The 24,840-nt window shown below is 50.1% G+C and overlaps 1 protein-coding gene across 6 annotated transcripts in view; it reads right to left on the bottom strand.

Moving 5' to 3' along the window:
• NF2 (neurofibromin 2) overlaps window positions 1-24,840 on the bottom strand; it is a 221,335-nt gene that overhangs the window by 73,911 nt on the left and 122,584 nt on the right. For 5 of the 6 annotated variants that reach the window (XR_003859163.1, XM_029619386.1, XM_029619384.1 and 2 more), the window contains 2 exons: window positions 20,933-21,063; window positions 6,591-6,750 (listed from right to left, as the gene is read on the bottom strand). Coding sequence is in view for 5 of the 6 variants with exons in the window: in XM_029619386.1 (XP_029475246.1) it covers window positions 6,591-6,750; window positions 20,933-21,063 (291 nt within the window). In the remaining variant the exon portion in view is untranslated. The remainder of the gene's footprint in view (window positions 1-6,590; window positions 6,751-20,932; window positions 21,064-24,840) is intronic. The other variant, XM_029619385.1, reaches the window with a different exon arrangement.

Here is a 24,840-nt window from a genome sequence, read left to right as displayed (position 1 = left end):
GTAGTTCCGTAGACGGGGGCTCCAGCAACAGAGCAGGGCGTGTTGTAGAGGTCTCATATGGGCCCTCGCCCAAGGTACCACTTCCAGGGTGGATGCCATGAGACCAAGAACCTGCAGATAATCCCAGGCTGTGGGCCGACTGGCTCCCATCAAATACTGGATATACTGCTGAAGTTTCAACTTTCTCTTGGTTGTGAGACTGACTGTCTGCCCGGGTGTCGAACTGTACTCCCAGGTATTTCAGTGACTGGGAAGGCTGTAGGCAGCTCTTGCTGAGGTTGATTACCCAGCCCAGGCTTTCCAGAAGGGCTATCACTCTGTCGGTGGTCCGAAGGCTCTCCTCTCGTGACTTCGCCCTGATCAGCCAGTCGTCTAGGTAGGGATGGACCAGAATTCCTTCCCGCCTGAGTGCCGCCGCTACCACTACTACCACCTTGGTGAATGTCCGTGGCGACGTTGCCAACCCGAACAGCAGAGCCCGAAACTGGAAGTGGCGGCCTAGAACCTTGAAGCGTAGGTAGCGCTGATGATCCGGATGGATCGGGATATGCAAGTATGCCTCTGACAGGTCTAATGCCGTGAGGAATTCTCCTGGCTGTACTGCTGCCTTGACGGAGCATAGAGTTTCCATGCGAAACCTCGGGACCCGTAAGTATTGCTATCAGCTATCAGACTACTTAGATGAAAACAACATCCTTTCCCCCTCACAGTTTGGCTTTCGCAAACACCATAGCACAGAGACCTTACTCATTTCATTCTCCGACCAAATCTTGAAAGGTCTTGACAAAGGTCTCTCACACATCCTCATTCTCCTAGACATCTCCGCTGCATTCAACACCATTAAACATCAAATCCTATTAGAATGTCTTAGCAGCATTGGCATCTCAGGCCTGGCCCTACAATGGTTCCACTCATACCTAGCTGATAGACAATTTAGCGTACAAATGGGAAACTCCACCTCCAAGCCACACAACCTCGCTCAAGGAGTACCGCAAGGCTCATCTCTATCCTCTACGCTTTTCAATATATATCTCCTCCCCCTCTGCTATCTCCTTGCTAAACTTGACCTTCCGCACTTCATATATGCCGATGATGTGCAGATACTTATTCCCATTAAAGACTCAATACACAAAGCTATGGAAATTTGGAAATCCGCCCTCTCTGAAATTAGCAGCCTCTTATCCAACAACTTTCTCGCCCTCAACGCTACTAAAATGGAACTTATCCACATATCACCCCCCAATATCACCCCCACCCTCTTTATGACCCCCACTGTCACACACAACAATGTTCCTACCACTAACCTCACCTTTCCCACCCATGTTCGGAGCCTCGGCGTATCCATTGACTGTCACCTCAACTGCAAGAAATTCATCAATAATACCCTCAAAGACTGCTTCTACAAACTGCACACCCTAAAAGACTCAAACCTCTCCTACATCTCAATGACTTCCGTACCATATTACAAGCCCTCATATTAACGAAAATAGATTACTGCAATGCCTTGTTATTAGGATTGCCTAAAAACACCATACAGCCTTTACAACTCCTCCAGAATGCAGCCGCCCGGATACTCACCAACACCCACAAAAATGATCACATAACTCCGGTTCTCAAACATCTACATTGGTTACCCGTAGCATCTAGAATTGCCTTCAAAGCCCTCACCCTAATACACAAATCTCTTCACAACCAGAACATGCACTGGTACAAAGAACATTTCTCATTTCAGAACAGCAATAGACCTACTAGAAAACAATATCTAGCTACATTACACACACCCTCACCTAAGCTTACTAAACTCCGCACCACAAACGAAAGGGCCCTATCCCTAGCAGGCCCTCTTCTTTGGAATAAGCTACCCACCTCCCTCCGCCAAGAAACTTGCCCAAAAATATTCAGGCAAAACCTGAAGACCTGGTTCTTCAAACACTCTTACACCTAATATTCACACATTCACTCGCACACACCCCCCCCCCCCGCAGACCTGGGTCACCTAACCTGGCTCTTCAATTACTCCTACCCCTAATATTCACACAACCACTCTCACCCCAACCCCTCCAACTCCTAACCTCTCCCGCTCCCCCCACCTATTTTCCACCTCCTTTTTACCCCCTCCCTCTACTTTAAACTTCCTCTTCCCCCTTACCTCCCATAAAGTGAATTTTATCAGGACTTCATATTGTATATAAAAAAATTTGTATATAAAAATTGGTTCCCAATCACGTGTATATATACCTCCTTTAATTGTGGATACCCTCCTATATATCAGAATCTCCCCCCCCCCCCCCCCCCCCATTTAGATAACCTCTTTCACGTTTCCCACTTTGATAATTTTACTTATATAATCTAATCTGTTATTTGTATGTTCTGAATGTTCCTTATTTAATTATGCAATAATTGTAAAGCCTGTTGCTAAGTTCTGTTCTATGTAAACAGACGAGATGTTCCCAACGTTCGTCGGTATATAAAAGTTATTAAATAAATAAGTATTGATTGACCGACTTGAGGTCCAGGACAGGCTGAAAGGTACCCCCTTTCTTGGGTACCATGAAATAAATGGATTAATGTCCAGAATTCACTGCCCAGGCAGGTACTGGGATGATGGCTTTCAAGGACAGGAGCCTCGCCAGGGTAGCTTCCAATGCTGCCTTCTTGTGTATGGGACATGAAGATTCCACAAACTTGTCCGGAGGGAGATGATGAAAGTCCAGATAATATCCCTCCCGGATAATGGCGAGAACCCACGGGTCCGATGTAATCTCGACCCATCTGGGGTAGAAGAGGGTCAACCTGCCCCCTATGGCTCCGTCCCCCAGATGAATCGGTGGATTCTCATTGGGAGGCGCGGCCGGGACCCGAGTCAGGGCCCGCTTCCCTCTTGCGCTGCTTGGTCCAAAAGGACTGATTCCTGGCCGGGGGACGTGGTGCCTGGTAGCGACCCCTGTAAGGAACGAAACGCTGGGAACTCCTGCCCCTAGAGGGCCTTGGAAAGGCGCGCTGGCCCCTTCTGAACCGATCTTCCGGCAATCTGGGCACTGGAGAGGCGCCCCATGCACTGGCCAGTTTATCAAGGTCGCTGCCAAATAGAAAAGAGCCCTTGAAGGGCAATCTGGTGAGGCGTGTCTTAGAAGGCGCATCAGCCGACCATCTTCGGATCCAGAGCTGCCTCCTGGCGGCTACGGAGGATGAAATCCCTTTAGCTGTTGTCCGGACCAGGTCAGATGCCGCATCTGTAAGGAACGAAAGAGCGGATTCCATGTCTGCCGCCGGAGCGTTGTTTCTAACCTGTGACAAACAGGCACGCGTCACCACCGTGCAGCAGGTGGCGATCCGTAAAGACAAAGCTGCCACCTCAAAGGCCTGACGCAGAATGGCGTCCAGTCGCCAGTCATGCGGCTCCCTGAGGGCCGTCCCCCCTTCAACCGGAATGGTAGTGCGCTTGACCACAGCGCTAATCAAGGCGTCCACCTGAGGGCACGCCAGCAGGTCCTGGATAGCGGGTGCCAATGGGTACATGCTCTTCAGAGCCCGACCCCCTTTGAAGGCAGCCGCTGGTGCCGCCCATTCTAAATCGATCAGTTGTTGCGCCGCCTGTAAGAATGGGGGTTCTGCGCAGAGGGTACCGAAGCGCTGGGACCTGTAATATCCAATTCTGCCAGGCACTGAGACACCACGTCGGAGAGATCCTCCTTAGGGAAGAACCGCCTCATGGTTCTATATGGCTCAGTCCCTGGAGGGAGGTCCCCCTCGTCCGGGAGTTCGGACTCGTCCTGTGAGACCTCCTGGTCTGACTGATCCGGATTATCCATCGGTGGGAAGTCCCGTTCGTGATGAGGTCGTGATGGTCCAGGAACCGGATCCGCAGGAGCTGGTACTGCAGCAGCCGCCGCAGGCGCAGCCACCGCAGGAACTACAGGAACCGCAGGGCCTGGATGGGCAGCCGTTTGCATCTGTACAAAAGCATGAATTCCCTTGAAGAGATCCACCCAGGAAATTGAAGCAGCCTCTAATCGCCGGGGTACAAGCTCCCCCGGGATTCCTGATTGGTCGAGACTGCCCCCTAACTCCGGGGTAGCCCCTGGGGAACTGTCCACAAATCGTGGTTGAGACTGGTCCTGGCCCGAGGGTCGCACGGCCCCCTCACATTGGGCACACAGAGAATCTGGCTCATCACTGCGCGTGGCCCTAAGGTGGCATGCAGAGCAGAGGGCAAGGGCTGCAATGCCTGAAGCAGGCGGCGCCGTCGCTGAAGACTCTGCAGTGTTCTGATCCATTGAACAATAGGTGCTAAATAATAATATGCGGCAGCAATAGGCACTTAATACAACAGGCGCTCAATAATAATATGCGGCAGCAATAGGCGCTTAATACAACAGGCGCTCAATAATAATATGCGGCAGCAATAGGCCCTTAATACAACAGGCGCTCAATAATAATATGCGGCAGCAATAGGCGCTTAATACAACAGGCGCTCAATAATAATATGCGGCAGCAATAGGCGCTTAATACAACAGGCGCTCAATAATAATATGCGGCAGCAATAGGCACTTAATACAGCAGGCGCACGGCAACAATAAGCGGCAGCAATAGGTGCGGAATACAACCGGCGCTCAACGTGTGCACCGCAATAGGAGGCCAAGAAACCAGCGCAATGGTATGCAATAAGCACACAGCAATATGCAGTTAGCAATATACACTCAATGGCCTTCAATAGGCGTTCTGCAAGAAGAGGTTAGTCATATACGCTCAATTTGCATTCAATAGGCATTCAGTAATAAGCGGTCAGCAATATGCGCTCAATGTGCATGCAATAAGCGGTCAGCAATATGCTCTCAATGTGCATTCAATAAGCTTTCAGCAATAAGCGGTCAGCAATATGCTCTCAATTGGCATTCAATAAGCTTTCAGTAATAAGCGGTCAGCAATATGCGCTCAATTTGCATTCAATAGGCTTTCAGCAATAAGCGGTCAGCCATATACGCTCAATGTGCATTCAATAGGCTTCCAGCAAGAAGCGGGCATCAATATATGCGCTCAATTTGCATTCAATAGGCTTTCATCAATAAGCGGTCAGCAAGATACGCTCAATGTGCATTCAATAAGCTTTCAGCAATATGCGGCCAGCAATATGCGCTCAATGTGCATTCAATAAGCTTTCAGCAATAAGCAATATACGGTCAGTGGCATTCAATAGGCGCTCAGCAATACACCGAAACAAAGCCAAGGAGGAAGAAAGCCGCGCCTATTACGGGCACGGAGTACCTGAGCAAGGCCCCACAAGGGCGTCCTCCACGGCGTGCCACGCCACCGATCCTCTGCGCTTCGGAGACCCGTAGGAAGAGATGTACTCCTTACCAGCTTCGGCGCTTCCCGGCTGGAACACAGGCGGTCTCCGGCTGCGGGGGAAGGGATCACCTCACCACCGCAATTGAGGATATGCACCCGCTACCTCGTCCACGCCGGGACCGAGGGCCTCGTATGCCTCACCCGAACTGCGTCCGGGGGCTGTGTCACTGCCGCGCTTCGGCAGGACCGAGGACTTTCACCGCCGGGGGAGCACGGCAATCACCCCGGGAGCTCGCTGGGGGAAGAACCCTTGGGTATCTACCGCAGGAGCGCGGGGCTCTAAGTCAAATAGACGAGAAAAAGCAAAGTAGAATCTAGAATGAGAAGAAAAAAGAAAAAAATTAAAGTAGTCTTGGAAAGCACGCTGAACTAGCGTGCAGGCACTCCAAACTGCTTTGGAGACGGAAATTACTGAATAGCTACGCTTCCTGTGGGGATATATACACCCCCGTGCTGACGTCAGATCCGTCTCCAACTGCTAGCACGCGGATACTATCCCATTTGTTCTGAGTCCATCTGGCTACACGCCAGGAAAACACTTTTTTTTTTCTTCAAAATTAGCTTGACAGAAAAAAACAATCTGCCCTGAAATATCGGCAAAGCAAAAAAGGAAGTCTAAAAAACAGAGTAAAAAATATAGTACAGACCAAGCACACACAAGGGTACCAACGTCCAGCTCGGCCGCCTCAACCGGACCAGGCAGAACCTTCAAAGATTCTAAAAAAAAACCAAAGTAAACCCCAGAAAGGAAGGCTCAAAAGAAAAAATTAGCTGAAAAATATTATCAAACTGCAGAACTGCAGGATTCACACCCTCTGCCATCTGCTGGAGACAGAGAAATACTGAGGAATTGCAGAGGGCACTGTTGGTTATATACGGTGTCAGCGAAGCTTCTTCTCCGTCTCCATCTGCTGGCAGGGGGAAATAAACCCAGGAGTCTGGACTGATCCGGGTACGTACAGGGAAATAGACTTCTTCCTTGGATTGATTCCCTCAGTACCAAAGTATGGTAGAAGGAGAGGCAGGCAGTATTTAAAAGGATATGGAGATGTGATTATTAGCTGTGGCAGTCTGTAGGGAGGGAGGCATGAATCAAATCTCAATCACAGAAGAAAGGATGAAGTTATGTATTTGATGGAGTAATAAGCATAAGATATATCTGTGTGAGGTGGGGGCACTATGTAATAAGGAAGAAGGCATGTGTGGGAGGTAGAGCTCGAAATGTGTGGAGGCTGCGATACCTTTTTGATAGTATTCTGTTTGCTGCCACCTCGGTCGATGTTCTCATTGTGCAAAATATCCAGCGACGTCTCTCTCTCTTTTAGCTTCAGTGATTCAATCTCAGTCTTCAGTTCATTCAGTTGCTCCTGCAGATGTTTGCTCTTCTCCATGTATTCCACCCTGCCACAGGGATAACCAGGGTTAGGGCTCAGCATACTGGTGGAGTGTGCCCAACACGCAAGGAAAAAATGTTACAGCAGTGCTTCTCAACCCCAGTCAGGTTTTTCAGGATATCCATGGTGAATATACATGAGATGTACTTGTAGCCAATAGAAGCGGGGCATGCAAATTTCACTATGGATATTCTGAAAACCAGACTGGGAACCACTGTGCAAAAGGTGAAGCAAGGAAGGAATCACTCAGCACATACAGACAGTTGGATTTTAATTAAATATATTTAGTTACAAAAACTTCATTTTCCAAACATACATCCTAAAATTGAAAACCACTGAAGTTTGATTTTTAATTAATATCTTGGATTTAGTAGTGGGTCGCTGTGTTAGTCCACTAGAATAGGAAAATTGGTTCTTACCTGCTAATTTTCATTCCTGTAGTACCACGGATCAGTCCAGACCGTGGGTTGAGCCTCCTGTCCAGCAGGTGGAGACAGACCAAAACGATGAGGGTATCCTATATCAGGACAGAGCCTACCCTACACCCCTTTGGTATAAAATACTTTCAAAGCAGATATAACTTCCCAAAGATCAAGCAAGCAATAAGAATTCTTTATTTATTACTTTTTCAAAATGTTTACAATAAACAAAACATTTAAGAAATCTCATAATGACTGAGTCCTTAATAAGAAACAGGAAAAATATTGTTTTCAACCTAACATTTAGCATACAATTCAGTCATTATTATACTTAAGGAAATTCAAGTGAGTCTCAAGATATTTGAACGGATATAGAAAAAAGATTTGTCAAGGAAAAATGCATTGTCAATACTCTACTAATCATATAAGCCGATCATTTTCCTGCTAGGAGATCCCTAAGACCTACTGGCTCTGTGAATGTGTAGGTATTCCCCTCTAACTTAACAGTACACTTGCATGGATATTTTAAAATAAGATATCCACCTTTATCTATTACTTCTTTCCTATAAGATAGAAATTTCTTTCTGCGTAATTGAGTCGTCTTAACTAGATCTGGAAAGATCCATACTCTTTCCCCATAGAAAGTACTTGATCGATTTCGAAAAAAGGATTTCAAAACGTTTTCCTTATCAGTTGCAAAAGCAAACTGGATTAATAATGTTCCTCGTTCTTTAACAACCAAGTCTTGTTGAGACTTTTGCAGTAAATCAGATAAGTTTATAGAACTATTTTGAACTACCTCTAATTCTAATTTTTCCTTTTCTTTAGCGCTCTCTACAAGTTGTTCTTCTCAACACTTTCTTCATGATCCCCAAATAAAAAGCTTTCACTATAACTGGTAAACATTTCTCTGGTATTTTTAATATCTGCAACATATATTCCCTAAATAATTCCACCGAGTCTATTTTATTTAAAATTGGAAAGTTATTTACCCTTAAATTTAGGGATCTTATAGAGTATTCAAGAATTTCTAATCTCTTATTTATATTTCCTTCTGCTGTAACCTGATAGCTCTGAACTTTTTCAATCTGAGAAACACGTTTAGTCAGTGTGCTAATTTCTTTATTTTGTTTCTCCAGTTCGAGGGTATTTTGTACTGCCGAATTAGTTGTTTTCAAAACTGCACCAGTTAATTTATTAATTGAGTCATCTAATTTCACTAAATAGTTCCACAAACTTTCTAACGTTATATTAACTGGTTTTTTAATTTGAGAATCCGTTTTTATTAACACTTCAATACTATCCTGTTTATCTACCGATGGTAAAAAAGTCTTTGGGGTGCTTGTTTCTTTTGGGGTCGGCACAGATTTTTCTAACACACTCAGTTGTCCTAATTGCGCAGATATATCTGTCTCCTTAGCAGAATACACGAACTCATTCACCCGCTCACTAGGTCTCTGGGACTCCATCTGCGGATCCCCTGGATTTACTGACGTGAAACCTTCAGCTCCTCCAGGGGGAGGTGGCGTATCCGGCGCCCCTGGACTTAGAGATATTTCTAGGGCCTGGGAGGAGGCATTCCGTTCTAATGCTTCTCCTCCAGCGGTCTGTCCTACAGGGGTATTTAAGTTAGAGTCTATCCATTCTGTTACAGTTCTCTGTCCGGAATCTGCCATAATCACTCCAGCTGGAGGCCTTAACTTGGCTTTCCGTTTGGTGTGTGGCATATTTATATCAAAATACTGAAAGGAAAAATAACTAAACCAGGACTTATACTGAGCAGAATGGAACAATGCATATAACAAAAAAGAGAATCACTTGTTGGAGGCTTTTTTAAAGGAGACACACCATATTAAACATTTAACAATCCTACCTGAGGTAAATCTTTAATTGAACAATTTCAGGCAAACACGGCAAATCCCGGCGAAGCCCGGCTAAGCCCTACGTGCTTAGCCGCGCGCCCCTTAAACGCGTGCGGCTTTAGCAGCGCGCCGGCTCTGCTGCGCGCCGCTTATGGCTTGAATTTATAGTCAGTTTCTGGGCTCAGGCCCCGCCCCTCAATCGAGGAATCAGCTGGGGTAGATCTTTACCGTATGGAGCAGGCAGCGCTTACCCCCGGGTCCCTCTGCTGCAGGTAATAGTGTCTCTTTTCTGCCTCAGTAAAACCAAAGCAGTCAGTTCAATCAGCTGGGGTAGATCTTTACCGTAGGAGCAAGCAGCACTTACCCCCGGGTCCCTCTGCTGCAGGTAATAGTGTCTCTTTTCTGCCTCAGTAAAACCAAAGCAGTCAGTTCAATCAGCTGGGGTAGATCTTTACCATAGGAGCAAGCAGCGCTTACCCCCGGGTCCCTCTGCTGCAGGTAATAGAGTCTCCTTTCTGCCTCAGTGAAACCAAAGCAGTCAGTTTGATTTGTAGTCCGTTTCCGGGCTCAGGCCCCGCCCCTCAATCGAGGAATCAGCTGGGGTAGATCTTTACCGTATGGAGCAGGCAGCGCTTACCCCCGGGTCCCTCTGCTGCAGGTAATAACGCCCCTTTTTTTGCCTCAGTAAAACCAAAGCAGTCAGTTCAATCAGCTGGAGTAGATCATTACCATAGGAGCAAGCAGCGCTTACCCCCAGGTCTCTCTGCTGCAGGTAATAGCTTCTCTTTTCTGCCTCAGTAAAACCAAAGCAGTCAGTTCAATCAGCTGGGGTAGATCTTTACCATAGGAGCCAGCAGTGCTTACCCCCGGGTCCCTCTGCTGCAGGTAATAGCGTCTCTTTTCTGCCTCAGTAAAACCAAAGCAGTCAGTTCAATCAGCTGGGGTAGATCTTTACCATAAGAGCAAGCAGCGCTTACCCCCGGGTCCCTCTGCTGCAGGTAATAGTGTCTCCTTTCTGCCTCCAAGCAAGCAATAAGAAATAAACTAACAAACTGAACAAGTGAACAATTGAAAGGATTCTGTATGAATAAAAACGCTCTTGCTTACAATTTTTTTTTCATCTGTTAGATGCTTCCGGTGCCTTTAGTAATAGTAGACAACAAATCAGAATATTGAAAAAACCTGTAGAAAAAGACAGAACATTCGAGCTGACTTATCAGATCTAGTACAGGCGGGTGTCTGGACTGATCCATGGTACTACAGGAACGAAAATTAGCAGGTAAGAACCAATTTTCCTTTCCCTGTACGTACCTGGATCAGTCCAGACCGTGGGATGTACCAAAGCTTCCCTAAACAGGGTGGGACAGAGATAGTCCAGCTCGAAGAACCTGATGCCTGAAGGAGCCAAAAACTGGAGCCTGCACATCCAGACGGTAATGACGAGCAAAAGTATGCAGGGATTTTCAAATAGCTGCCCTACATATTTCCTGCAGAGAGACCAATTGACTCTCCACACAAGAAGTAGCCTGAGACCCTAAGGAATGAGCTTTTAAGCCTTCCAGCACGTGCTGACCCTTACAGATATAAACAGACTCAATGGCTCCTTTAGCCAACGCGCGATAGTGGCCTTGGAAGCCTTTTTACCTTTATTTGGCCCACTCCACAGAATAAACAAAGTGGTCAGAGACCCGGAACTCATTTGTAACCTGAAGGTAATGCAAGACCCTTTTCACATCGAGGCACTGCAGATTACCCCCAGCTGAATTTGCTACTTCTAACAAAGAAAAAGCCGGAAGTTCCACGGACTGTGACATGAAAAGAAGACACGACCTTTGGCAAGAAACAGGGTAATGTCTTAAGGGATACCCTGAATCCAAGAAACGTAGAAAAGGCTCTCTGCACGACAACGCTTGGAGTTCTGAGATTCTTCTGGCTGAACAAATGGACACCAAGAAGACTGTTTTGAGAGTCAAATCCTTGAGCATAGCCCTCCTTAAGAGCTCAAAAGAAGCTTCGCAGAGAACCCGAAAAGCCAAGTTAAGACTCCATGAAGGACAAGTAACCCGGATTCAAGTGCTTGGCTCCCTTGAGGAAACGGACGACATCCGGATGAGCCACCATTGAATAACCGTCAATGGTGCCTAAGAGGAAACCGAGAGCGGAGACCTGCAATCACAAGAAATGGAACAACAACCCCTTGGCGAGACCGTTCTGGAGAAAAGAAAGGACCTGGGAAACCGGAGCCTTACGAGCCGAGATACCAGAGAAGACACATGCATTTTCAAAAACCTTCCATACTCTGACATGAGCAAGCGAGTTAGTCTGCTTCCTGGCCCGCAACAGAGTGGATATAACTTCTTCCTTATATCCCTTCTTTCTCAATCTCTGCCGTTCAAAAGCCAGGCCACTAGACAGAAGCGATCCACCTGATTGAAAAATACGGGACCCTGCCAAAGAAGATGGGAAAGATGACAGAGGCGTAGGGGACCGTCTGTGGCTAGATTCACGAGGTCCGCAAACCTCAGTCTGTGAGGCCATTCCGGAGCCACTCGAATGACAGGCCCGTGATGAAGCTCGATTCTTCAGAGTACTTTGCCCACTAACGGCCAGGGAGGGAACACGTACAGAAGAATGTTGTGGGGCCAGGGAAGGACCAGGGCGTCCACCCCTTCCACGCAATGTTCCCATCTGCGGCTGAAGAACCGAGGAGCTTTCGCATTGGTCATGGTGGCCATCAGATCCAAGTGAGGGGGACCCTACTTGCGGATGATCAGGTTCATCGCTGCATCTGACAATTCCCACTCGCCTGGGTCTAACCTCTAGCGACTGAGGAAATCGCTTGAACGTTCTCCTTCCCCGCAATATGGGACACCGCTAAGTGCTCTAGGTGACGTTCCGCCCATGCGAAGAGCCTGCTGGCTTCCAGAGCGACTGGGTGACTCTTGGTGCCCCTTTGTCGATTGATGTAGGCTACAGTGGTGGAATTGTCTGACAGGACCCACACCGCCTTGTGGAGGAGTAGGGGAAGGAAGGCCTTGAGAGCCAGTCGGACCCCTCGAGCTTCCAGTCGATTGATGTGCCAGCGAGACTGGGTTGGAGACCAATACCCCTGAGCAGACTGGGTCTGGCATACAGCTCCCCAGCCAGAGAGGCTGGTGTCCGTTGTTAGCACAATCCACTGCGGTGTCAGAAGGGACATCCCTCTTCTAAAGATGGGCAGGCGATAGCCACCACTGCAGTTCTGCGACGGTAGACTCAGAGCGGCAGGGGCATCTGAAACTGTTCCGATACCGGTTTCCAGCGGGATAGCAAGGCTTTCTGTAACGGACGCATATGTGCAAAAGCCCAGGGGACTAGATTGATAGTGGGGGCCACAGACCCCAGAACCTGGAGACAATCCCAGGCCATTGGCAGGGCAAGAGAGAAAATTGCGCACTTGGCCCCCGAGTTTGAGCGATCGTTCCTCCGGAAGAAATATCCTGCCTACTCGAGTGTTGAATCACGCCCCCAGGATTTCCAATGTCTGGGAGGGTTGAAGCTTGCTCTTGGGAAAGTTGATGATCCACCCCAGAGAGGTCAGACATGACAGGACCTTGCTGACCACCAGCTGGCAAAGAGACTGATTTGGCCCAGATGAGCCAATCGTCCAGGTAAGTGTGGTCTAGGACTCCGTATCGACGCAGGGTGGCCGCCACTACCACCGTTACCTTGGTGAAAGTGCGTGGCGCCATGGCAAGACCGAAGGGGAGTGCTCAAAACTGAAAATGTTGACCCAGTATCTCGAACCGAAGATACCGCGGATGATCGCAGCGAAACGGAATGTGTAAGTAGGCCTCCGTCAGATCGAGCGAGGCCAGGAATTCTCCGGATCGAACTGCCGCTATCACTGCCCTCAAAGTTTCCATCCGAAAATGGGGAACCTTGAGAGCCCGGTTGACACGCTTGAGATCCAAAATTGGACGAAAGGAGCCCTCCTTTTTGGGCATGACGAAGTAGATGGAATATTGGCTGGACCCTTGTTCTTCCACTGGGACTGGAACTATGGCCCCCAGTTCCAGCAGCCTGCGCAGGGTTTGTTTGACCGCAGGCCTCTTTAGACTTCCGCAGGGGGAGACAGGTGAAGATCTGGTAAGTCTCGAGCAAATTCAAACGTGTAGCCTTTTTCTATTACCTCTAGGACCCATTGGTCTGTCGTTATGGTGGCCCATTCCCCGAGAAACTGGGACAGTCTCCCACCTAAGTCTCGAACGGAGGAATGAGCCGGCCCCATCTCATTGAGAGGAGGACTTGGTGACTGAGTTTTGCTGGCTACTATCCCTGAAAGGCCGACGTCCCCGAAAGGAATGAGGCCAGGATTGAGATCGGGAAGCATTACCCCTCGGGAATGAGCCCCTTGCCCTGGTGGAAAAACGGTAATGCCCCCTAAATCTAGTGCGAGAAGGTAAAAGAAAATTATTTCCTTACCTGCTAATTTTCGTTCCTGTAGTACCATGGATCAGTCCAGACCGTGGGTTATGTCCCCCTTCCAGCAGATGGAGTCAGAGCAAAAACTGAGAGGGCGGTCCCTCATGACTGGTGCACCCTCTGTAAACCTTCAGTATTAAGAATATCCAAGCAACAAAGAAAAACCCCTTGGATGGATCAATACAAAAATGAAGATCAACTAAATTGAACATCAAACTATAAATCTGAAAAGGCAAACTTGCAATGTGAACTCTCAGTCAGTCCCAAACAGATCTTGAAATGATTACACAGTCGAGCTGAAGGATTAACCCAAAGAAAAAACCCCAAAATCCTTAGGATGGGGTTCTGGACTGATCCATGGTACTACAGGAACGAAAATTAGCAGGTAAGGAAATTTTTCTTTTCCCTGAACGTACCAGGATCAGTCCAGACCGTGGGATGTACCAAAGCTTCCCTTAAATAGGGTGGGCCACTGATATCCCAGCTCAAATGACCTGGGCCTCAAAAGAACCCGAAGTCGCTGATTGCAGATGCAAGCGATAGTGATGCGCAAAAGTGTGCAAAGACTTCCAAGTGGCCGCTCGGCAAAATTCCTGCGGAGAGACCACTCAGCTTTCTGCCCAGGAAGCTGCTTGAGCTCGGAGAGAATGAGCTTTAATACCATCTGGGGCTATCACCCCTTGCCAACATACGCGGTACAGATTGCTTCCTTCATCCATCGAGCAATGGTGGTCTTTGAAGCCTAGTTCCCCTCCTTGGGACCACTCCAGAAGACAAAAAGGTGATCTGATAAGCAGAAGTCGTTAGTAACCTCCAGATATCGAAGGAGGACTCACTTGACATCTAGGCGCCTGAGCTCCTTGGAATCCTCATCCTGGAATGATGGCAGTTCCACCAACTGATTCATATGAAAAGACTAGACCACCTTTGGAAGGAAAGAAGGTACGATACCAGAGGATACTCCGGGATCCGTAGAGCGGAGATAAGGCTCTCTACATGACAAGGCCTGCAGCTCCGAGATTCTGCGAGCGGAACAGATGGCCCGCCAAGAATACGAAGGATCAAAATCAAAACTCCCCGAGGGGCATAAATTGCGAATCGATGTTTCACATGCTTTACTCCCTTCAAGAACAGGACCACATCCGGGTGTGTCGTAATAGGAGGGCCATCCCGGTGATGAACTAGAGCACCTAAGTCTGCCACCTGAACTCGGAGCAAATTGTAGGCTAATCCCCTCTCCAGCCCTCGCTGTAAGAATGACAAGATCTGGGCTACGGTCGCATGCTGTGGGGAGAGACGTGAAGACTGGCAGCAAGCCTCAAAAACTTTCCAAGCTCGGAAAAAGGACCAGGAGGTGGAAGGCTTCCTAGTCTTCAGAAGAGTGGATCCCCTCGTCTCCGCAGCTGGCGCAGTTACAACAGCCAGGCCGCTAGACAGAAGTGATCTACCTGGTCGAAAAATACTGGTCCCTGCTGTAGGAGATTCGACAGATGCCCCAGGCGCAGCGGGCCATCCACCGCTAGGTTGACTAAATTTGCGAACCACGGCCGACAAGGCCACTCCGGAGCCACGAAGATCACGGGCCCCTGGTGACCCTCTATTCTTCGGAGCACTCTTCCCACCAGGGACCAAGACGGGAACACGGAACATAGGATGTTCCTCGGCCACGGGAGGGCTAGGGCATCGACACCTTCTGCTCCATGCTCCCTTCTGCGGCTGAAAAAGCATGGAGCCTTTGCGTTCCCATCAGATCCAGATGGGGGAGTCCCCTGACGCGTGACGAGTAGCGCTACTGCCTCCTGGGACAGTTCCCATTCTCTGGGATCTAAGCGCTGGCGACTTAAAAAAGCCACCTGAACATTGTCCACCCCTGCAATGTGAGACGCCGCCAGATGGAGTTCCGCCCAAGGCATCAGCTTGTTTGTCTCCAGAGTCACATGGAGACTTCTTGTTCCCCCCTGACGATTGATGTACGCCACAGTCGTGGCGTTGTCGGAGAGGATCCGGACTGCTCGGCCTTGTGCTAGAGGCAGAAAACGCTGCAGCACAAGACGGACCGCTCTTGTCTCTAGACGGTGGATTGACCAAGTTGCCTGTTCTGGTGTCCACTGACCCTGTGTCGAGTGCCGACCGCACACTGGCCCCAGCCAGTAAGGCTGGCATCTGTTGTAACGAGTACCCATTGTGGAACCTCTAGCTCTACTCCTCGAAGCAAATGATCCAGGTCGAGCCACCAGGTCAGGCTGTCCTTGGGTAGGGGCAGTATCGGCAGAGAAGCCTGAAATTCCTGATATACCGGCTTCCAACGGGAGAGTAATGCTCTTTGTAAGGGACGCATGTGGGCAAAGGCCCAAGGCACAACATCTGAAGTGCAGACCATGGAACCTAGCAACTGGAGATAGTCCCAGGCTGTGGGAAGTCAGAGGTCCCGAAACGCTGAACCTGAGCAAGGAGCGATTGGGCCCGCTCCAGACGAAGAGAGCCTGTGCCTACTTTGATGTCGAAATGAGCTCCCAGAAAGTCAAGGGACCAGGATCTGTCCTTCCTCAGGGCTGCAGCCACCACTACCATCACCTTGGTAAAGGTGCGAGGAGCGGTTGCCAGGCCAAATGGCAGGGCCTGGAACTGTAAGTGCTGCCCCAAAATCTTGAAGCGAAGGAGGCGCTGATGCTCCTTTAGGATGGGGATATGAAGATAAGCCTCCTTCAAGACCAAGGACGCCAGGAACTCTCCCTGGTGCACGGCAGCAATCCCTGAGCACAGAGTTTCCATCCTGAAATGTGGTATCTTGAGCATCCTGTTGACCATCTTGAGATCCAGGATCAACTGGAAGGAGCCTTCTTGCTTGGGGGCTACGAAGTAGACAGAATAATGGCCGAGTCCTTGTTCCGGTAGTGGCACCGGAAGAATGGCTCCCAGATCTAGGAGGCGGTCTAGCGTCTGATGTACTGCGCCCTGTTTCCTTAGTCCTCACGGAGATAAGACAAACCTGTCTCTGAGAGGTCGAGCAAATTCTAAAGCATAACCGTGCTGTAGAATATCCAGGATGCCCTGGTCTGAGGTGATTGTGACCCACTCCTTGTAGAAGAGCGACAGGCGTCCTCCTATCCGGGGAATCGAAGAGTGGGCCGGCAATGTTTCATTGGGAAGATGTAGTGCAGTCCCTTGGGTGAGGGTGTCTCAGGCTGATCTTCATCCCCGAAAGGAATGAGACCAGGACTGTGATCTAGACGAGGGAGGCCTGTGGGACACTGGCCGCACCTGGCGGAAGCGCCATTGTCCTCTGAAATGGTTTGCGCGGAGCTGTACGTTCTGGATCTCCGAGGACGATCTTCCGATAACTTAAGTACCTTATGCTCCTGGAGTGACTTAATAAGTTGCTCCATCTCCTCTCCAAACAACAACTTACCCTTTAAAGGGAAGGAAGCAGAGTTGAGACTAGGAGGAGGAATCCGAGGACCAGGTCCTGAGCCAGAGGAGGCGCTGAGCTGAGACTACGGAAACCATAGATCTGGCCAGCACCGGAGAAGATCATACAGCGCATCCGCGCCATACGCTATGACGGCTTCTAGCCTTTCTGCCTGTTGTGCCTCCCCTGGAGACAGGTTCTGAGTCCCGAGTAGTTGTTGGACCCACCAGAGTCATGCACGCTGCATCAGGGAGCTACAAACTGTAGCCCGAACTCCCAAGGCGAACGCCTCAAACACTTTCTTCAAATACACTCCTCAGGGAGTGGATACAGTCTGTCCAACACTCTGCCAACCTGCAGAGAGGCCTCCGGAGTCTCCCACCCCCTGGACAGCAATTGGAGGAGCATAGGATGAAAAGGAAAGTCTTCAAAGGTGGCTTGAGCCCTGGTAGGACAGGATCCCCTCTCTTCAGTGCAGTGCTGGTGGCAGGAGCATCCTGGGGGGCCTCAATATCTATTCCGGCCAGGACATGTGTGATAAGCGGAACCATCTCATTGTTCTGGAAAAGGTGTAGAACCCGAGGAACATCCTCTTCGACTTGCGCCGAGGGCGTCGGGTCATCTAGATCAAGGTCCATTACAGGGTCTGTCTGGGTGGAGGGTCAGGACTGGTTGGCTGAGCAACCGGCTGAACCCTAGAGGATCCCGAAGGGGCCACTGGAATGGCAGGACCAGAATACTGGTGCTGTACCAGGCTGTGACGATACCGATCCCCGAGGCCCCCCCTGCCACGTCCGGGAGTTCCCCCAGACTGACTACTTTAGGAGGAGGGGAAGCCAAAACCGCATCCTGGTGCTGGCTGAGCCTTGCCAAATAAGCCCCATGCAGAAGCAGAATAAATTCTGTGGAAAAAGACTCCGGGGGAGGGATGGCCGGAGGGTCCTCTGAGGGCTGCTCTGCGTCGGGGAGGTGCGCTGGAAAGAGAACCGGAGGAGAATGAGGTCCGTCCGGGTCTGAATCCCCGGGAGGCAGTGCTGGAGCAGCAAGTAGTGGATCCAAGATGGCTGCCGTTCCCGTGTTGGACGGAAATGGGGCCGACCTCCTCAGAGCCTGGCGCGCATTTGCACGCGAAATAGACCACCCTCTAGGGCTCAAGGTACTCTCCCCGCCAGGGAGGCACCGAGCACACAGGCCTTCCCGGGAGAGCCATGACCCGGGCTCCCCCCAGGCGCTGCATCGTGTCAGCCGCAGCATGGAGGCAAGTAAAGAATGGCTTGGAACCCAGACCTCCGAAAACCTTCGATAGCAGGAAAGAAATCAAAGTCCTGCGCTGCCTGACTAACTTTAATGACCTGTTCCGTTTTTTGTTTTTTTTTTTCAAGCCAGAGGGATGTCGCGTCTCTGAAGCTTGTGGGGCTGCCCTGAGAAAACGACATCTCCAGGCAGTGGGTCGATATCGAGGGGGAGATGTTGGACCACCAACTTCACCCCTAAAGGCAGCAAATGACAGCCTTGTAAAAGGAAAGTTAACAAACTTACCCCCAAAACTATATTATTTATTTATTATTTATTAAAGGCTTTTATATACCGACTTTCTTGATACAAATCAAATCAAACTTACTATACAGCAGTAAATAAAAAAGATGACAGGTCTGCCACTGAATGAAAGCTCTGCCTGCAAGCCTGCAGCAGGACAGCCCATAGAAAGTAGAGCAAAGCTACAATGAAAAGCTTTGCCTTTCTTTTTTTTTTTTTTTTTTTTAAATAAGATCCATCCAAGTAAAAAGTGTTAACAAGAAGACAGGAGAAATAAATCAACAAAGACTATTCTCACAGAAAGAAAATGGGAGAACCGAAGGTGCAACCTGAATCTGCTGGAGTCAGAGAAATACTTAAGGTTTACAGAGGGCGCACCAGTCATGAGGGACTGCCCTCCCAGTTTTTGCTCTGACTCCATCTGCTGGAAGGGGGACATAACCCACGGTCTGGACTGATCCTGGTACGTACAGGGATAAGGACTTCGACTGTTTCGGGCGGTCCTCTGGCAACTTATGAACCTTATTTTCTCCCAGGGATGTGATAAGTTGCTCTATGTCCTCACCAAAAAGCAACTGGCCTTTGAAGGGAAGGATTCCCCAATGCGCTTTGGAAGAGGCGTCCGCAGACCAATTTCTCAGCCAGAGGAGGTGCCTGGCCGAGACCGTGAAGACCACTGCCTTGGCTTGCACTCGCAGAAGATTGTACAGGGCGTCCGCCCCATACGTGATCGCTCCCTCCAAGCGATCCGTCTGCTCCACCTTTGCAGAAAGGAGGTCTTTGGTGCTGAATAATTGTTGAACCCACCTGAGGCTTGCCCGCTGCATGAGACTGCCGCAGATTGTCGCCCGAACTCCCAAGGACAGGACCTCAAATATGCGTTTGAGATAAAAATTCCAACTTGCGGTCCTGGACATCCTTTAGAGCCATAGCCCCAACCACCGGGATGGTGGTGAGTTTGGTAACCGCCGTGACAGAGGAATCTACCTTGGGCATCTTAAGTAGATTCAAGCAGTCCTCAGGAAGGGGGGTAGAGCCTGTCCATAGCCCTCCCCACTCGGAGTCCCGCCTCCGGGGACTCCCATTCCCTAAGGAGCATCAGCTTATGCATAGGGTGAAAAGGAAAAGTACATGGAAGAGCCCTAAGTCCCGCCAGGACCGGGTCCATGTTGGCAGGCATTGCGGCCGTAACCATATGTGCCAGGGGCAACTCAATTCCCAGTTCCTCCTTTTGAAATAAGCGTAGCACCAGAGGATTGTCCACCCTTGGGGGGGGGGGGGGGGTAGGAAGCAGCAGGTCAACATCTGGAACTGGAATAGGGACCGGGGGCGGCTGTGGCACTCCCAGGACCACCCTAACCGAGCCCTGGCCCTCCGACGCCTTCAGAGGTTGCAAAGGAGAAATTCATGGGGTTTTTTGGTGGGGAGGGGGGGGCCAGGGATGGATCTTCCTCCTGCTGTAAGCTGGCTAAATAGGACTGGTGCACAAGAAGCACAAACTCCATGGAGAAACAAGACTTAGACTTCCCGGGGGGGGGGGGGGGGGGGGGGGGGGAATTGGCCACTGTTGGAAACAGGATGCTGGGCTTGATGGACCCTTGGTCTGACCCAGTACGGCATTTTCTTATGTTCTAATACTTGCTTGATCCACACCAAAAGTAAAGGAAATCCCCTCAGGGAAACTAAGGGAAGAAAAAGAAGGGAAACCGTAGGTTCAGCTGCCTGCACCTGCTGGAGACAGACGAATACTGAAGGGGTGTAGGGTAGGCTCTGTCCTGATATAGGATACCCTCACAATTTGGTCTGTCTCCACCTGCTGGACAGGAGGCTCAACCCACGGTCTGGACTGATCCGGGTACGTACAGGGAAACACAAATATAAGAACAAATAAATTGTAGGTGATACCTGTTTACTGAAATAATTTGTCACAAGTGTATTATGTTATTCAAGTAAAAATGGTGCCAATTATAAATGGTAACCTTTATTTCTAAACTGTAACTTATGCAAAGTGAATCATTTATACCATGCACTGCCTGACGCTACCCAGTATTTCTATTCACATGAAAACCAAGACCCTGCTACTGTTTCTATACAGCAACAAAACAGCTTTTTCATGAACAGCTGCAGACATAAATCTGACAATTCTAAATAAATTAAAACTAAAGTAAGCCTGAATATTTTTAAAACTAGAACCAAAAAAGGGAAACTTTCAGCCTATGATCACACTGGAAACAAAGGGAGGGTGTATGTGCGTGTCTGTGTGTTGATACCAGGAAAAAACAGGGCATTCCCTACAGATAATCAGTCCACAGCATACATCAAACAGTCTACAAACAATCTTCTTCATCAGAGTCACTTCCTTCCAAAGAAACGTTTTGCTGTGACCAGATAGTTACTCATGTCTGAATAAGAAAAAGCACAGAAGAGTGTGTTTGGATGGCAAACAAACAAGTGTATATGAGGACGCAAGAGTGCCTGCACATGCTCCAGCCTACATACTTCTCCTTCTCAATCTCCATGGACAGCCTCTTCATGTCTGTGTCCTTGAAGTCAAAGGACAGACCCTCGCTGATGAGGTTGAAGTTGGGAAGCTCAATGGGTAACGTCGTCGTATTTATGTTCATTGGCTGCTAAAACAAAGATAAGAAAATTAGGTCTTACCTTGGTTAATTTTCGTTCCTGTAGTACCATGGATCAGTCCAGACTCCTGGGTTTTGCCCCCCCTCTAGCAGATGGAGACAGAAGTTTACAAACCAAACTCCGCCTTAACTAGGCTGGTGCCACCTACAGTCTGGCAGTCTTACTTAATGTCAAAGCACATGAAGCCCCAAATCTCACCACAAACGAACTATATACAGGAACCTACCAACCAAACTACTGGCTCAACTATCCCCCAAATGGGACCAGAACCCGAGCCATTGATAAACACAAACAGACAACAGAAACAGGACAGAGAGAAAGAACACCGCCACGACAACGGACTCTCCCTCTTCACAGCAGATACGGGCGGGACTCTGGACTGATCCGTGGTACTACAGGAACGAAAATTAACCAAGGTAAGACCTAATTTTCTTTTCCCTGTACGTACCCGGATCAGTCCAGACTCCTGGGATGTACCAGAGCTACCCTACTTGGGGTGGGAACTGGAGAGTCCCACTCTGAGCACCCCGGCACCGAAACTGCTCGTGCTGGAATCATGCACATCCAGGCGATAATGCCGAGCAAATGTATGCAACGATTTCCACGTTGCCGCCCTACAAATCTCTTCCGTAGAAATGTGGTTGCACTCCGCCCAGGAGGTAGCCTGGGAACGAGTCGAATGGGCTCTTAAGCCCACTGGCACAGACCTGCCCTGAAGAAGGTACGCCGAACCAATCGCCTCTTAACCAGCGGGCAATAGTCGTCTTGGACGCCGCCTGACCACGACCAGCGACGTGGATGCCTTGCAGGACCGTAACAGCGTCGAAACGACCGCATCCGAATAACCCCGTGCCTTCAGCCTACGCCTCTCAAAAGCCATGCCGCTAGACAAAAGCATTCGACCCGGTCGAAACAAACAGGCCCCTGATGGAGTAGGTCTGGCACATACGGGAACCGGATGGGATCCTCCAGCGCCAGATTCTGGAGATCCGCGAACCACGGCCTCCGAGGCCACTCGGGCGCGACCAGCACAACGGGCGTCTGATGTAGTTCTATGCGTCGGATTGTCAGTCCGATGAGCGGCCATGGCGGGAACACGTAAAGTACTTCCGTCGGCCAGGGAAGTGCCAGGGCGTCTACGCCCTCCGCTCCCGTTTCCCTGCGGCTAGCAAAGAACCGTGGAGCTTTGGCATTCTGAAATGTCACCATCAGATCCAAGGCCGGTGTTCCCCACCGAGCACAAATGAGCCGAAACGCCCCGTCCGCGAGCTCCCACTCGCCGGGGTCTAGACGATGACGACTGAGGAAATCCGCCTGAACGTTCTCCACGCCGGCAATATGTGACGCCGCTAGACACTGTAAGTGCCTCTCGGCCTAGTGCATGAGCTGATGAGCTTCGGCGGCCACCGGTTGACTCCGAGTACCGCCTTGACGGTTGATATACGCCACAGTCGTCGCATTGTCCGACAGGATTCTTACCGCCTTCCCCGCACCAGCGGAAGAAACGCCCGGAGAGCCAAACGCACCGCCCTGGTCTCCAACCGATTGATGGACCAAGACGCTTCCGTCGGTGACCACGTGCCCTGGACCGACTGAGACACACCGCGCCCCAGCCATACAGGCTGGCATCTGTGGTAACCACCGTCCACGAGGGAACTGCCAACGAAACTCCTCGTGCCAAGTTGCCTGGACAAAGCCACCAAGCCATGCTGGAGTGTGCCAACTGCGGTAGCGGCAAGGGGAGATAAAACTCTTTTGACACCGGATTCCAACGGGACAGCAACGCCCACTGTAAGGGACGCATATGAGCGAACGCCCAAGGAACCAATTCTCGGTTGGACGTCATGGATCCCACAATTTGCAAGTAATCCCAGACGACTGGAACGGCCTTGCTCAACAACCGCCTGGCTTGTTCCTGCAACTTGATCATTCGCTCCTGCGTTAGGTACACCATGCCTTTCCGAGTGTCGAACAGAGCTCCCAAAAACTCCAGTGATTGCGAAGGATCCAGATGACTCTTGGCCAGGTTGATAACCCAGCCAAGCCTCTGCAGTAAACCGACCACCTGTTGGACCGCTAACCGACACAGTCGTTCGGACTTCGCCCGGATCAACCAATCGTCCAGATACGGGTGGACCAGACACCCCTCCTTGCGAAGGTGGGGAGCCACCACGACCATGATCTTGGTGAACGTCGGCGGAGCCATCGCCAATCCGAACGGTAGAGCTTGAAATTGAAAGTGCTGCCCCAAAAACGCGAACTGGAGGTACTGTTGATGTTCCTTGCGGATTCCGATATGCAGATATGCCTCCGTGAGATCCAGAGACGCCAGAAACTCCCCCTGTCTCACCGAGGCAATCACCGACCGCAGGGTTTCCATCCGAAAATGGGGAATCCGCAAGCACCCCTTTGAGGTCTAGAATAGGCCGAAACATGCCTTCCTTTTTTGGTACCAGAAAGTAGATTGAGTATCGACTGCTGCGAAGCTCGTGCAACGGTACCGGAACGATCGCACCTAGCTCCCGCAAATGACACATCGTTTCTCGCAGCGCTCGCCTCTTTTCCGAAAACCCGCATGGCGACACCATGAAACACGGACGGGGCCGCCGTGCAAAATCTAACGCGTAACCTTGACTTATCACCTCTAGGACCCACTGATCCGAGGTGATTCTGGCCCACTCCCCGTAAAATTGCACCAACCTGCCGCAGATTTCCGGAACCGAGGAGTGGACCTGCCGCCCATCATTGCGAAGGCTTACTGACCGGCGCCCCTGTACCGGCGCCCGGTCTGCCAAAACGGCGCCCTCGAAAGGATTGTGCATACGACTGTTGCCTAGAAGCATTGTGTTGAAACGACGATGTGGATCCCCGGGAAGTCCGTGGTCTGTGACCACCCCGAAAGCGGAATCTCGCCGCTGGGGCCCCCCTAGTCCGCGGTCTATCCTCCGGTAAACGATGGACCTTGTTCTCGCCCAACGACTCAATCAAATCCTCCAACTCTTTCCCAAAGAGCAACTTTCCTTTAAACGGTAGGGACCCTAACCTAGCTTTAGAAGACACGTCCGCCACCCAATGTCGCAGCCATAACAAGCGCCGCGCCGACACCATGGCACGTGCCGAGGTGCGCAGCAAATCATAAAACGCATAGGCACTATAAGCAATCACCGCCTCTAAACGACCGGCCTGCAGCGCCTCCTCCTGCGACAGAGCTTCATTAGCGGAGAGCTGCTGAGCCCACCGAAGTCCTGCCCGCAAAGAGAAATTGCTGCAAATAGCCGCTCGAACCCCGAGAGCGGAGACCTCGAAAATCTTCTTGAGCTGTACCTCCAGCTTGCGATCCTGTAAATCCTTAAGGGCCGTCCCACCTGTTACCGGAATGGTAAAACTTTAAAACTAATCGGAGAAAGTTCTTTTTTACTCAACGCACAATTAAACTCTGGAATTTGTTGCCAGAGAATGTGGTTCGTGCAGTTAGTATAGCTGTGTTTAAAAAAGGATTGGATAAGTTCTTGGAGGAGAAGTCCATTACCTGCTATTAAGTTCACTTAGAGAATAGCCACTGCCATTAGCAATGGTTACATGGAATAGACTTAGGTTTTGGGTACTTGCCAGGTTCTTATGGCCTGGATTGGCCACTGTTGGAAACAGGATGCTGGGCTTGATGGACCCTTGGTCTGACCCAGTATGGCATTTTCTTATGTTCTTATGGTAGTCCTCTTTGTCACGGCCGCCACTGCCGAATCTATTCTCGGGATTTTGAACAACTC

This window comes from Rhinatrema bivittatum, chromosome 11 (genome assembly GCF_901001135.1).
Source record: "Rhinatrema bivittatum chromosome 11, aRhiBiv1.1, whole genome shotgun sequence".
Taxonomy (NCBI): Eukaryota; Metazoa; Chordata; class Amphibia; order Gymnophiona; family Rhinatrematidae; genus Rhinatrema; species Rhinatrema bivittatum.
Note: the sequence above shows the minus strand (reverse complement) of the source record. Positions and strands in the feature narration are given on the sequence as shown.